This window comes from Vigna unguiculata, chromosome 7 (genome assembly GCF_037176805.1).
Source record: "Vigna unguiculata cultivar grain cowpea cultivar isolate G323 ecotype 2 chromosome 7, ASM3717680v1, whole genome shotgun sequence".
NCBI lineage: Eukaryota > Viridiplantae > Streptophyta > Magnoliopsida > Fabales > Fabaceae > Vigna > Vigna unguiculata.
In genome coordinates, this window is record NC_140798.1 from 35,658,457 (window position 1) to 35,672,883 (window position 14,427).

The 14,427-nt window shown below is 33.3% G+C and overlaps 3 protein-coding genes across 3 annotated transcripts; all 3 read left to right on the forward strand.

Annotated features, from left to right (window-relative positions):
- The first annotated feature begins 2,689 nt into the window (after positions 1–2,689).
- On the forward strand, positions 2,690–5,501 carry LOC114190587 (alpha/beta-Hydrolases superfamily protein). Its single transcript, XM_028079536.2, has 6 exons — positions 2,690–3,151; positions 4,099–4,210; positions 4,330–4,423; positions 4,550–4,727; positions 4,811–4,880; positions 4,973–5,501. Exons 1-6 carry the CDS (start codon positions 2,760–2,762, stop codon positions 5,285–5,287), a joined length of 1,161 nt encoding a protein of 386 aa, XP_027935337.2. The 5' UTR covers positions 2,690–2,759; the 3' UTR covers positions 5,288–5,501.
- Positions 5,502–6,863: 1,362 nt separating this feature from the next.
- On the forward strand, positions 6,864–7,817 carry LOC114191909 (22.0 kDa class IV heat shock protein-like). Its single transcript, XM_028081362.2, has one exon. The coding sequence runs from the start codon at positions 7,036–7,038 to the stop codon at positions 7,609–7,611; it is 576 nt and encodes a 191-aa protein (XP_027937163.1). The 5' UTR covers positions 6,864–7,035; the 3' UTR covers positions 7,612–7,817.
- Positions 7,818–8,078: 261 nt separating this feature from the next.
- On the forward strand, positions 8,079–14,371 carry LOC114191907 (CLP protease regulatory subunit CLPX3, mitochondrial-like). The gene is made up of 14 exons (XM_028081360.2): positions 8,079–8,572; positions 8,670–8,767; positions 8,888–8,967; positions 9,288–9,338; positions 9,868–9,942; positions 10,029–10,106; positions 10,977–11,033; positions 11,473–11,543; positions 11,655–11,754; positions 12,005–12,109; positions 12,845–12,907; positions 13,577–13,699; positions 13,805–13,957; positions 14,094–14,371. Exons 1-14 carry the CDS (start codon positions 8,184–8,186, stop codon positions 14,166–14,168), a joined length of 1,518 nt encoding a protein of 505 aa, XP_027937161.2. The 5' UTR covers positions 8,079–8,183; the 3' UTR covers positions 14,169–14,371.
- Positions 14,372–14,427: the final 56 nt, after the last annotated feature.

Consider the following 14,427-nt stretch of genomic DNA (forward strand, 5'->3'; position numbering starts at 1 on the left):
TTAATCATATTTTGTTAAGTTTATCAGACGTTTCAAGCGCATTTCATGATAGTATTTAAATTATTTACATCGTCTGAAACATTTTTGCTTCAATGTTAACTCAAATATTATCACAAAATGCGTTTAAAATGTCAAATAAACTTCATACAATTTGGTAAGAATGACTAAATCCACGCATTTCTAAATATGAAAGACTAAATTGGTATAAAGTTTCGAAGATGGACTAATTCCAAAATTCACTCAAACTTAGGGACCAAAAACATATTTAACCTTCAGAGATTTCTCCTCTAATTTGGAATACATTTATGTTTTTATGGTAAAACTTTATTATGTAACTTAAACTCTAATACAAAGGTCATATTTTGTTCAATAATTTTTTTTGAAATATTTTAATAGAGTGATTTTACTAATCAAGGGTGTTACATAAAATACCAGGTGCAAGATTTTAATGACGTTGTTTTTATTTAATTAAATTATTAGTAGAAATAATAAATTCTATAAACATAATTTTCAAAATAAGTATTATTTTTTGTGATTAGATTTTTTGTAGTTAAATATGTTTTTAGTTTCTAAATTTGTATCTAAAATTGAAATTCGTCATCAGTGGCGGAACTTGAACACAAATTTTAGGGGGGCCAAATTATATTTGTTATATATAAATTATTTATTTTAATTAAAAATTTTCAGTTTTTTAGATATTTTTTTATTCAAAACAAACACTCATGACAATAGAATCCAAACAATATGACAATAAATATATACGAAAGAGTAACATTAAATTTATCATCAACAATAATATATTAAAAAAGAGTTATCTTATATGTATTACCAAATTGGAAGACGTGATCACCTTCTAAAGCATTTTCAAATTCTTTATATGTAATTTTAGGAACCTTAGAGAATTGTTTTTCGTTTTCTCTAAGTTTTGGATTCTCATAAAGTTTCTCAATTTTAGATAACGTAGATGCATTTTTTTCATCTTCATCACAACTCTTTCTCTTGAAAAAAAAGAATCAATTCTTTTACTCTTTGCCATAATTTTTCTAATATAAATTTGTCACCTCTCACCTATTTACAAAAAGATAAAATTATGAATATCCCAAATTAAATCTTAAAAGCAAGACTTAATATTTTAAGAAAACTAATAATTGATCAGCTTCCCTTACCTTATAGTAGAGTATTAATCTTGCTCTCAATTACACAACTTCAAAGTCTAAAATAACTTTAGCTACATAAATAAGAGTTTGATAAATAATTAGAGCATGATTTTATGATCTCTAAGAGATTGAGATATGCCTAGAGCATAGAAAAGTCTCATATAAGAAGAAAATATATTGGTTCGAAAAAAAAAGGATAAAAAATGAATTTACTCAAAAGAAGAAATTGTTCGGCCCAAAATGTTCCTTAACTCCTCAATCTTGCCGTAGTACAATTTTATTTTGAAAATAATAAAGAATTGATGGTAAAAATTGAGATGAAAATAAGAAAAGAAAAAGAGATGGAGACATAAAAAAGATAGAAGCCAAATGAAAAAATATAAAAAAATATAATAGAGAGAAAAAATGTGATTTTTAAATTTTAAAAAAACTTTTTCAAACTAAACTAATATAAATAAAGTAATAATATATAAATATATTTTTTCAAAATATATAAAAAATAAAATAAAATAAAAATCATTAAAATTAATATAAATATAATAAAAATACATAAATATTATTTTTTTAAATATGTAAAAAGTAAAGTAAAAAAAAATCAATGGGGGAGCCATGGCTCCCCTCTGTCATGTCTATGTTCCGCCAGTATTCGTCATTATCTTAAACTTTAATGTATTTTTGTTCCTAAACTTTAAAAATAAATTAATATAGTTCTATTAATCTAATTGTGTTAAATTGATTCAACGTGTCAAACACGTTTTAGGGTGACATTTAAACTGTTTACATTGTTTGTCATGTTCCAACTCAAATTCCAGTATAAAATGTTGTTTACCAAGCACACAAAAATTATTATCGTTGAGTTAAAAACACTATATTTATTTATTTATTTTTAATGTTTAGAAAATAAGATGTATCAAAGTTTTGAACATGGACAAATTTCAATTTCATAATAAAGTTTAAAAACTAAAAATATATTTAACCCTACTTTTTAAGTACAAGCATGTTACAAATTTCATAGTAGATATATGTAACGAAAACTACAACAAAAACTAAATTAAAAGTTAAAGTTATCAAATCAAGTTAATAATTATGAGTATTTTAATAATTCAAATGAGGACAATGATAGAATGAGAATCAGTATTATGACGGGTATGAAAATGGAACGAATATGTACATCTTTATTCCCATTCCAATACCTAATTGAAAAAATTTAAATATTTTTCATACCCTTAATCATACCGGTTAATGTAAAGTTTTCTGTCAAAACAGAAACAAATTTGGACATATGCATGCTTATTTGTTATTCTTAGCTTAAATGTCAAAATTCATAACAAAATTTAAGAAAAATTAAAAAAAAAAAATGGCGGGTTAATGTATCGGACAGCTTATAACATCAACCTGTTTGTTGTGACGGATAAATCCTATCCAATCCGTTTTTAACCGATTAAAAGCAAAACGGACCAAAAGGGGCCGAACCGATTAGTTTTGACATCTCTACGGTTTATTGAAGACGCTCTACAATTGGGCCAGACCCGTTCCGATGTTTAACAGAAAAGACCCAAACTATATATCAGGAACCACAGTGTAGACAGACACAGCAAAGTGATGGAAGTGACAAGTGCTATTCATTCTGTTGGCTTTCTGCATTTACAGACACACCGAGAATTCTTCTTCTCTACAAGACCAAGGAAAGTGAAGGTTCTTCTTCCTTGCCATCACCATCACCATCCAATCTACTCAAGTAATGCTTTTGATCGTAGTGACAGAAGCAGTGTCATAATAAACTCCACCTCTGGTACTTCCACAGCAACTTCTGCTGCTGAGGGGTCCCTCTCTGAGGTGGAAAACATAAAGCAGAGGTGTCGTACATGGCAGTGGAAGGGTCAATATTCAATCAACTACTTTGTTTCTTCGGACTCTCCTCCGCAGTTGCAAGCCAACCACCCTCCCCTCTTACTTGTTCATGGCTTTGGTGCCTCCATTCCTCACTGGCGCAGGTAATTTAGCCACCTTAACTAATCATGTGTTCAACATTTTTCACTTCTCATGTTGCTGTTTTCTCGTCCACCCGTTTTTTTCTTTTTTAGATATTGTATTATCACATTTGTATGGTGAGCCGGTAGCCACATAAAAAAGGATAATATAAAGTACTATATGCTTTCTAAGTAGATAGGCAATGAATTGTTGCATTCCCCCTTCAAGTTAAATATCTATAACAGCAATTGATTACCCAAATTAAAATTTGTGCAAATTTAGAAGCTAATTGTATGAGGAAATGGATCAGTGTGTAACTTTGAAGTTTTTTTATTGAGATTGTCAATCACCTTTTTCCGGCAACTGTACAGAATCCCCTTCTTTTGTTCAGATAACCCCCCTTTTTCAATTTCATTTGTAATCACCAACTTCAAGTATTTGCAAGGCAGAAAATGGTTGACAATGAAAAGATGGAACTTTAGGGTGACCATGTTAATTATTAAGTTGTCCATTGAGCTTGCATGTTATTTGCTTTCGAAAATTTTTGGTAGGACATTGCGTAGTTTGGATTCCAAACGTTAAATCCTAGAAAGTTCACTGGATCCAGAAGGAATCTCCACTATCTCAGTTAAAAAGGATTTGTGGGAAAACAAAAATGCTTAGGGGGTGGTTGTACTTGGTGGTGATCTATGATTGTACTTTGGTGTTGAGCTGTTGGCTCTCAAGTAAATTCAATTCCAACTACATGAATTTTTCTTAGTTAATGTGCGACTTTAATCAAGCACTTTCGCTATAATTGTTAATTTTATTTTTTTTCTAATATGATTCAAAATCCACACATAGAAACCTTGTTTTTAGTTTACTCTCATAACAAATCCTAAAAAATCACTACTTTTGTCATTTCACTTAACAATGTAGTCATTGAATTGAACTAGTACGTAAGCATTTTTGTTTTCTTCTTTCTCTTCAGGAACATCAAGATTCTAGCCCAGAATTATACTGTGTATGCTATTGATCTTCTCGGGTTTGGAGCTTCAGATAAGCCTCCAGGCTTTCAATATACCATGGAAACTTGGGCTCAGGTATTTATTTCTTGAGGTTTTAATTGGAGATCGAATCTCCAACGTTCTCAATTTTTGGGTGAAATCTTCGGCATACAACATTACAAACTTAACTTGTACCCTGTATTCACTCTAAACAGTTGATCTTGGATTTCTTGAATGAAGTTATTCAGAAGCCAACAGTACTGATAGGAAACTCTGTTGGAAGTCTCGCCTGTCTCATTGCTGCCTCAGGTATGTTTGATTTATCCCCCAGAGGCTGGATATCTAACCTAGATTTCTCTCAAAACAGTTAAGCATATATAGTTTGCATCAGAAATTTCTTTTTTGCCTTATCTATGAATTATAGTCTCCAATCAGATTCAAGTCAAACTCTTGTGAGAGGCATTGTGCTGTTGAATTGTGCTGGTGGCATGAACAACAAAGCGATTGTTGATGACTGGAGGATCAAGTTACTATTACCCTTGCTTTGGCTGATTGATTTTTTATTAAAGCAAAAGGGAATCGCCTCAGCAATTTTTGAGCGAGTTAAACAAAGGTATTATTCTCTTCAGGTTTGGCCATAAATTCCTTTGGATGTGTAAAAAGGCAACCTAACATTGCATTGCTGATAATATGCAGAGAGAATTTAAGAAACGTTTTGAGTTCAGTGTATGGAAATAAGGAGTCTGTGGATGAAGAACTGGTGGAGGTAATACTTTGTTGTTCACTTGATTTGTTATTAATCTTCCTTTCTTTCACAACAGTTTACTTAGAATTGCATTTTTGATTCTGGAAATGAAGATCATTAGGGAACCAGCCAATGCTCCAGGGGCCTTAGATGCATTTGTGTCCATTGTGACAGGGCCACCGGGCCCCAATCCGGTGGTGTTAATGCCAAACATATCTTTGCCTGTTTTACTTTTGTGGGGAGATGAAGATCCCTTTACTCCAATTGATGGACCTGTTGGCAAGTACTTTTCTTCATTGCCTTCTCAACAAGAAAATGTTAAACTCTTCTTACTTGAAGGGGTTGGACATTGTCCTCATGATGACAGACCTGAGTTAGTACATGAAAAGTTGCTTCCCTGGTTGGCAAGTCTTTCAAATTCAGAGTAGTGTTAAGTACTCAGCTGCTGCAACCAGCTCTTGAAACCTGTCACTGTTTAGGCTGTGATTCCCTCATCTATAACTGCTACTTGTATAGGTTCTGTTCATAATTTTTTTTTTTGTATTCTTATTCACACCACCAATTTTCTTCTATGATAGATTACATATGTGTCATATACATCGAATTGATGCTTTCTTATGCATAATATTGTGTTTGACTTGAGATGTTTCTTCATTTTTGTTTTGATCTTGGAATTTTCTGATATTTGTAATACCTTTGTATCTGAAATTTGGCTTATCCATTCTCACGCTCGTGCTCATCAGGTATAAAGAAAACAATATAAATCTGAAGCTAATGTACAATCAAACAAAAATTATGAATATACACAATGTTTGACACGTTCCATAAATACTCGAGGGCCTCTAGTATGTTCACAGAAAAATATTTTATATCATGTATATAAAAATACTTTGTTGAGAGGGTAATTTCAATAATCTTTATGTCTAAAGGAATTAATCTAATCTAATCCTTGATGAAAAAAAAAAATGATAGAAAATAACTCTCTCATTTATGCACCTCTAATAGAAAAGAATCGATGCCTTTCTTGTAAGAGAGTTGAATCACTCATACGAATCAAATGGTGTAATGACTAAACACAAACAAAATTAGTGTATATAAATTAGTATAATTTTTTTGGTCCATGCTCATAGCTTGTAAACAAAGGAAATTAACCATTAGCCACGACGAAGAAAAAGAAGTGTAGTAACTAGTATTCGTCTTGCCTTGTCCCAACTCAGCAACACTTGATTCAGTTGTTAGGATAAGATATTTTTGGATGTATAAATAATGAGAGTAGGATGAATTTGAGGGCATAAATACTCGCCACAAACTCGACCTGTTTTCAAATAATTAAATTATAACAATAAATAAATAATAAATTATTTAACAGAATTTTAGCCCTTATTTTAATTTTCATGTTCTTGAAATTATCTATATTATTCATTGTTTAATTTAAAATGCACTGGGCATTTTGTATTATTTATTCAAATAAAAGAAAATATAAGGCTGAAAAAAACTATGAATTAGGAATAATACATTGTTTAGAAATAGACAAGTTTAATAACTGAGAAAAGTCTAAAAACTATGAACCTTTCCTATTTTTTCTAGCTTTGAAAAGGAAAATCATAGTTTAACAATTTTTTTTCTTAACAAACTACCGATTTAGGTAAAAAAAATGATTTTATTACTTTGTTTTGATTAAAAAATAGAAAATTAATCTATTTTAATTTTATTTACAAAAAGTTTGTTTAGTCAATTTTTTTTTTTGTCCAAACATACTTTTCTCTTTGAAAAACAAAATTGAACAAAGAGTGGGTATAGTGTGGATTGAAAGTGTATATTATGGTGAAGCCCAACACAGTGCAAAAGTGCTAAAAAGACTACTACAGTGCACTGCAAGTATCTGTTATTGTTACGTTAACAAAAAAACACATGAATTCTCTGGAACATGGTGGAGAATTCTTGAAATATATTCCAAATTGTGGTAGAACTTTCTTCATCTCTCTACACTAAACCACTCCCATTTCACTTCATGGATTCTTCAAGAACCTTGCTAACTTTTAACTTCAAGAACCGTGCTCTATATATACGTGTGTACCTGTGTCATCGATCATCGCATGGTTGAAGACACACAATTGCAGCGCAAACTCCAATAATTCTCGACTATTAACCATCATTGTCTGTTTCTAGTTCCCAAATGAGGCTACACCAACTCATCTTGTTCCTGTTGTTGCTCTTTGTTGCCAAAGCAAACGGTTCTCTACTACCATTCGATCCTCCCAGAGGCATTCTGGCGGAGCTCTTGTCTGATCGATTCCCAGACCCGTTTCATGTGCTGGAACAGATTCCATTCGGGGTTGAGAAAGATGAACAATCGACGGTGATGCCAGCTGCTAGAGTGGACTGGAAGGAGACCCCAGAGGGGCATGAAATAATGGTGGACGTGCCAGGGTTGAAGAGGGAAGAGATAAAGATAGAAGTGGAAGAGAACAGGGTGCTGAGAGTGAGTGGCGAAAGGAAGAGAGAAGAGGAGAAGAAAGGGGATCACTGGCACAGAGTGGAGAGGTCCTATGGCAAGTTCTGGAGGCAGTTCAGGTTGCCACAAAATGTGGACTTGGACAGTGTGAAGGCCAAGCTGGAGAATGGGGTCCTCACTTTGACTCTCAACAAGTTGTCACCAGAAAAGATCAAAGGTCCCAGGGTTGTCACCATTGCAGGGGAGGATCAGGAGCCACCCAAGCTCACCAAAGATGGGGCCAAGCAGGAACTTTGAATCATCATCTCAGTTCTTCTGTGTTTCACTGTCTCTGATCATAACAAGAAAAAATGGTTTCTGTGTCTGTGTTTACTTTTGTGAATAAAAGGTTTCCACCACCACCTTTGGTGGAATGTGTTACTTTTTCATCTTTGCTGATGATCATATAAAGACTTCTCCTATTGTATATCTATGATATCTTCTACTTTTTTCTTTCTTATGGACACTCTATCTTTTTATATACTGATAATTTCAATGTACTTTTTTAATAATGTGTGTATTAAAATCAATCAAAAATCTTAAAATGAATATCTATTTGTTTGAAAAATTTGTATTTAAATAATATAAATTATAATTAAAAAGAATAAAATCAACTTAAACTATAAAAACAGAATTAAATATATTATTATACGCCGTTTTTTTTTTTGGGATAAAATTACTTGGTTATTATTTTTTTATTAAAAGCGTGAACGCGTAGATAAATGCGATTAATAAGAGGAACGATACGGAAGCCGTGTTTCTTATCCTATTGTCTTCAACCGGGCGAATCTCCGTTAATCTTAATCCCAACCGAAGCAAGAAGCTTCTCTATGTCTCGAATCTTCTCTGCATGGAACAAGAAGAAGCTGCACCTCAGTTTCTTGCCCAGTTTTTTCTCTTCTAGGCACAGCACCAGTACTGGGCTTTTACGGCCCAGGATTCTCAGACTGTACAGTAGCAGCAATGGGGAGCCGCCACAGGATTGGCATCACGACGCTGCCGTGCCTCCGCAAACTCCTTTCAGTGTTAATTATGTTCGGGCCCCCGCTGGGCCCCGCCAAGAGAACACTGGGTGGGTCGGAGGCTCTAATTTGGGTAGGGATTTTCCGACTCCCAAGGAAATCTGCAAGGGTCTCGATAAATTTGTTATTGGGCAACACAGAGCCAAGAAGGTGCTCTCTGTAGCGGTTTATAATCACTACAAGAGAATATTCAACGGGTTTGTTTATTTGTTCTTTCGCTATAGCAGTTTATTCTTTCGTTGCGGTAATTGTTTGTGTTCTGTGACTGTGACTGAATGTTGGGTTTATCACTAGGTCAGGGGAAGATGCGGGAATCTCCGAAGGATTGGATGATGACGATAATGTGGAGCTGGAAAAGAGTAATGTTCTCTTGATGGGTCCAACTGGTTCAGGTATATGATGTTATTATTTATTCACTGAGAATTATTAATGCATCGTGTTGTTTGTGCTTTTCTTGCTAGCTTCTGAAGTTACTTTATGTCTGCTCTGCTAATCTAATTTCCATCAAATAGGGAAGACATTACTTGCGAAAACACTGGCTCGTTTTGTGAATGTTCCCTTTGTCATTGCTGATGCAACTACACTAACGCAGGCAAGTATGTATTCTTTGACGAGGTCGTGTTAGAGTTTGGCTGAGTAATAGTTGGGCAGGATTGAGTTAAACGATAATAATGTATACAGATTTTTGTTCCTGATATGTGAATTTTCGAGGTATTGAGGTTATTGAGTGATAAGATGTTATGCTAATTGGAATTACAAGTTTTTCTTCTAGAATGTGGATATTCAGATAGTATTATTTAGTATATTATGTATTTCTGATTTGTTTCCATGGTTGACTGATGGTGGTTTCTTTGTCCTTGGACAAAAGTTTTGGCGGTACTGATCTGAAAGGGGAATTTTTCTAATTTGCAGGCTGGTTATGTTGGAGAAGACGTTGAGTCAATATTGTATAAACTACTTGCGGTAGGTAATTTGTTCTGTATAAGTATGATGTTGTTTGAGCAAATTATCAATTCTTTGAACAAAGTGAAATGAACGAGTTTTTCTTGTTCTTTAAAAATCTCCACCTTCTGTCCTAAATTTACATTAGCATATATCACACTTTTTCCGCATTTATTTAAAAAATGTACCATGCTTCCCATTTTTTTTTTCTGGGCTGGTTTATGTGCCAATGTTCCCATGGTTTTGGTGCCTCTCATTGTTTCTAGTAGACAATCTTCTTGTAGATGTCAAGAAGCTAGTGATAGTTTGACTTAAGCTCCTCATCAGTTGTGGCAAAGGATTGTCCATGGTCTTTCTGTGTTGCTTTACAGACGCATTAAGCATACATTTCTTCAGTTATAATTACTGCTTTTGTTTCAATCTATGTGATTGTTTGAATACTTCTGTTATTAAACTTTACTTATAATTTAAGGTTTTTCAGAAGATATCTTGTGTTGTTTCTAGTTCTACTTGCCATCTCTTCATTATGAATTTGGTTTTTCCCGTATAGGCAGCAGAGTTCAATGTTCAAGCAGCCCAACAGGGGATTGTTTACATTGATGAAGTGGACAAGATAACTAAGAAGGTTATTTTCTAATTTAATTGGCTAAGTTCAGAAACAGAAATGGCCTTCCACTATAGTTTTAAATTTTTAAATGCTATATATTACAGGCTGAAAGCTTGAATATTAGCCGAGATGTTTCTGGTGAGGGTGTGCAGCAGGCATTATTAAAAATGCTGGAAGGAACTGTAAGTAAAATAATTCCAAAATGTAATTGTTCATAATTGGTTTACTTCTTTGTAAATTTAAATGCTAAGTGAACTCATTGTGTAGTTTGTACTTGTCCCCTATTTAATTATAACCCTTAAGTGATGAACATAAGAACGTAGTATCTTTTATATTCTGTGCTTAAGTTTTTCAAAATGATAAGTAATTTCCTTGCTTAGGTTCTCTCAGTAATTCTATTTTGATCTTTTATTCCTTCATATATGCAAGGTTTTTTAACATATCACTGATGCATTAGTGGTATTGTCCAATATATTACCAAAATTGGTATATTCTTTTGCTTGTTGAGAACTTAGTTTTGAGATTCAAAGAACTGTTTATGGGGACTATTCATTTAGAGGATGCTCGCTTTTGTTATTAATTAAGGGAAACTTCTACCGTAAAGATTTAAGACAATGTTGTAATGATATGTTTAGTGTAAAAGGGTAACAAAAGAATATAATGTAATGGAGGTCTATTAGGTTTCATTAGCTAGTTAATTAGGTCAGTGAACTGAAAGAACAGGACATGTTACCTATAAATAAGAGAGGTTGAGAGAGAGATCTATTTATCATTTCGATAAATGATTATACTTTCAGAAAATGGAGACTGGGAGGGAACATGGTCTCTTGAATACTCTAAATATTATTGAAGTTAATTTCTTTTATAATCAGTGTCTATTAGTGGATAAAATTGTTTTATTGTCACCTGTCTGTTTCTTGCAACATTGTTATTTTTCAGAAATCGATCAATTGTTTGTACGAAATGTTTCTCAAAAAATAATTAGTTGTGGGATGGTTAGTACCATTCTAATAGATAGTATCCTGAACCTGGAATGCTTTCTTATTGTCTAGATAGTAAACGTCCCTGAGAAAGGAGCAAGGAAGCATCCACGGGGTGATAACATACAGGTATGTTTTCTTGGAAAGTTTAACATCTGTCATTTGTTTCTTGTTTTGTTCTTTGATATGATATGATTTATGAAATTTCTTGCCTGGTATTATTTGGCGCTGCCTATGAACCTGAACTCTTCAGAATTATGCATTTATATTTTGGGGGCACTGCATTTATGTTTAGAGTTATTATTTTTAAAAACCTTAGCATCACCTAATTTACATGAGAGCACTAATGCTAGATACATCAGAGGCTATAAGTGGTTAGAGGCTAATTAGGAGGATGAAAATATAAGATGGATTAGTTCTTTAGGAACTCTTTCATCTCCTTAGCAAGTATTTGTCAATGCTAGATAGGTTCAACGATCATATATTCACCTAGTGAAACATGCTTATGGTTCTCAAATCATTTAGTCATTAATTTACATAACTGCCACTTATTTTTTGTGATATATAGATTGACACAAAGAACATTCTCTTCATATGTGGTGGAGCATTTATTGATCTCGAAAAAACCATTTCCGAGAGGTAATTTTTTCTTTTGTATGTCTAGAAAGAATGTTTGTTCACAGATGTTTTTGTGCTTATCTTGGTTTTGTTGGACTTCTCATTTGATTTTTGATTTGTGAAAAAGAGCAGACGGCAAGATTCTTCAATTGGTTTTGGGGCACCGATCCGTGCTAATATGAGAACTGGTGGGGTTACACATGCTGCAGTAACATCATCTTTACTTGAGTCGGTGAGAATTTATTATGGTTCTCGGAATGAGTTTTTCTTTTTATTTATTTATTTCTTTTTTTACATTCCTGTAAAGCTAGTTAGGTAGATACTTTGATTAATTCAAGCTAAAATAAATCATGCGCATTAGCTATTCTGTTGTTCGCTTTCCATTCTTCAACAGCATACAGAAAAATACATAAGTTAGAGAATAATATCGTTGTAGCCAACAATCATCCAACTGCAACTAAAAGTGGCATCTGTAATTTCAGGTGGAAAGTGCTGATCTTATTTCATATGGTCTCATCCCAGAGTTTATAGGACGATTTCCAATCTTAGTTAGCTTATCAGCTCTAACTGAAGACCAACTTATGCAGGTATTATAAGCATTGCTCAAAACTTATTTGTTATTGTAGATTTTCCTGCTTTCACTAACAATTTAGTGCACCAAGATCTAATTCTGCTTGTTGTGTTATTATGATCATTCTCTTTTCTCACTCATTGTTGGCACGGGTGCACCACATATATACAAGGCTGAGAAACCTTATGGTCTTTTTAAGCCTTCCAAAGGCATCAAATTTCTATGAATATCTCCTATTGTATAAGGATTCTTTTTATATTATTTGTTTTCTTAGAAAAGCTAGAAGTTGTTATGGCCATTGCTTTTGGATTTATTATGTAGTATAAAGAATGATTGTATGGCGGCAATCTGCCATGTGCAAGCTCTTGGTTCATGTTAGTTTATGGGGTGCAAAAGGAACAGAAAATTAGGATAAGGATACAACAGTCCAGAATGGATTTGTAACTTAAGGGTAGCATTCGTTAAGATCTCCTCATGTGTAGAGAAGAAGTCCAAGAGATTCTTTCCAGTGGACTATAATTTATTATCTATATTTTTAATTGAATAAAAAGAAGTTTGTGATTAGCATTGAGAAATCTGATGTTTCTCTGAATATGCTGCTTGCATGGGTGTATGCTAGTTTAAAATTCTAACTTTTTGTTTTGTGGAATATTTAATTGTATGTTAAAACAGACCGGCCTATTTTAGTTTAGAATAAATTTCTTATGCACGGATATCTGGTCATACGACTACTGAAATGTTGATTTTGCAGGTCCTCACAGAACCAAAAAATGCTCTTGCTAAGCAGTACAAGAAATTATTTGACATGAATGATGTAAGAAGTTCTTCCTTATTCTCTCTCAAATACACATTTTTTTGTTGTGAGAGTTACTTTGTTTGAGTGTATGTGGTGTAAAAACTGAAGCAGTTACTGTTATATCTGGATCATCCCAACCAACTAAATTCGGGTATTTAAAGAACCAAATTATTCAAACTTTAACTTGGGTTGAATTGAAGGGAAATGCGTAGTTGCCTATGGTTGACTTAATCTAATAATAATTCATAATATATTTTTCTTTCAAACTATATAATTATTACTTGGTTTTTGCCATGAAACTTGCCACCTAAAGCAATATTCTTGCTTCCCTTAATTTTTTTTCTAACATTTTTCTTCACCTATTTTGGCTATTGTTCACTGTAACGTTGTTGAGTCGGTGGATGGTGATACTTTTTACCATTCTATGTAAAACAGACTAGAAGTTTTCTTTAAACCCCCTTGAGTGATTTACTTTTTTATGGTCTTTGATACTACCATATGGTATTGTTATCTGGTATGTCAACCTGATCAGCTTGTTTCAGAATCATTTAAGCAACTCCCTTCTATCCTTTCACCAATTTGAGTTGTATGAGTTTTTATTATACTTGTTATGAGTGTGCAAGCGAGTGATGGGAAGTGTGGGCAGTTAGAGGTAATTTTGTCTGAAACTCTATCCCTAAACTTCAGGTAAAGCTACACTTCACAGAGAAAGCTCTTAGATTGATTGCAAAGAAAGCAATGACCAAAAATACTGGAGCCAGGGGTTTAAGAGCCCTACTGGAAATCATTTTAACGGAAGCTATGTTTGAGGTATCAAAGTGTCATTTATTTTTGTAAAATATAGTTCTGTCTTCAAGTATCTAAGATTGGTCTCTCTGATCTTTAACTAATACATTGAATGCTTGCATGCACCAGATTCCAGATGTTAAAGCTGGAAATGAAATGATTGATGCGGTTGTTGTTGACGAGGAGTCGGTAGGATCGGTAAATTCCATTGGCTGTGGAGGAAAAATTCTTTGTGGAGATGGTGCTTTAGATCAGTACCTAGCTACGATGGAGAGTTCAGTGGTATGATATTGCATCTGAATGAACGTCTGTTAATGCTTTTATTTCTTTCATGAAGATGTTTTCACTCATCTGCAGCACTGATGAGCTGTGAGAATGTGGTAGGTGATTTTGACCCTAGTTTCTTCATGTATTGCAGGTTAATCATGACGTAGCGGAACCAGACTTACAAGAGGGGGAATCAGAGATTTCATCAAGAGCTATGAGCATGTAATATTATATTTACCAAAAGGTGTATAAATTATTATTGTCATTGTTATCTGTAAAAATTATATTCATAATTTGCTGTAATTATTATCCTCTGTATAACGCTGTAGCTCCTGTTTTAAGTACATTGAATAGGAAGGATATAGAAAAATGATAGCTTGCTAATTTAGGCAGCACGCCATCCAAAGTTTCAAATCATTTTGATGAAAATCTATTGAGTCTATTTTCTCATCTGCTAATATTTTCTGTTGGTTAAAATCTATCCG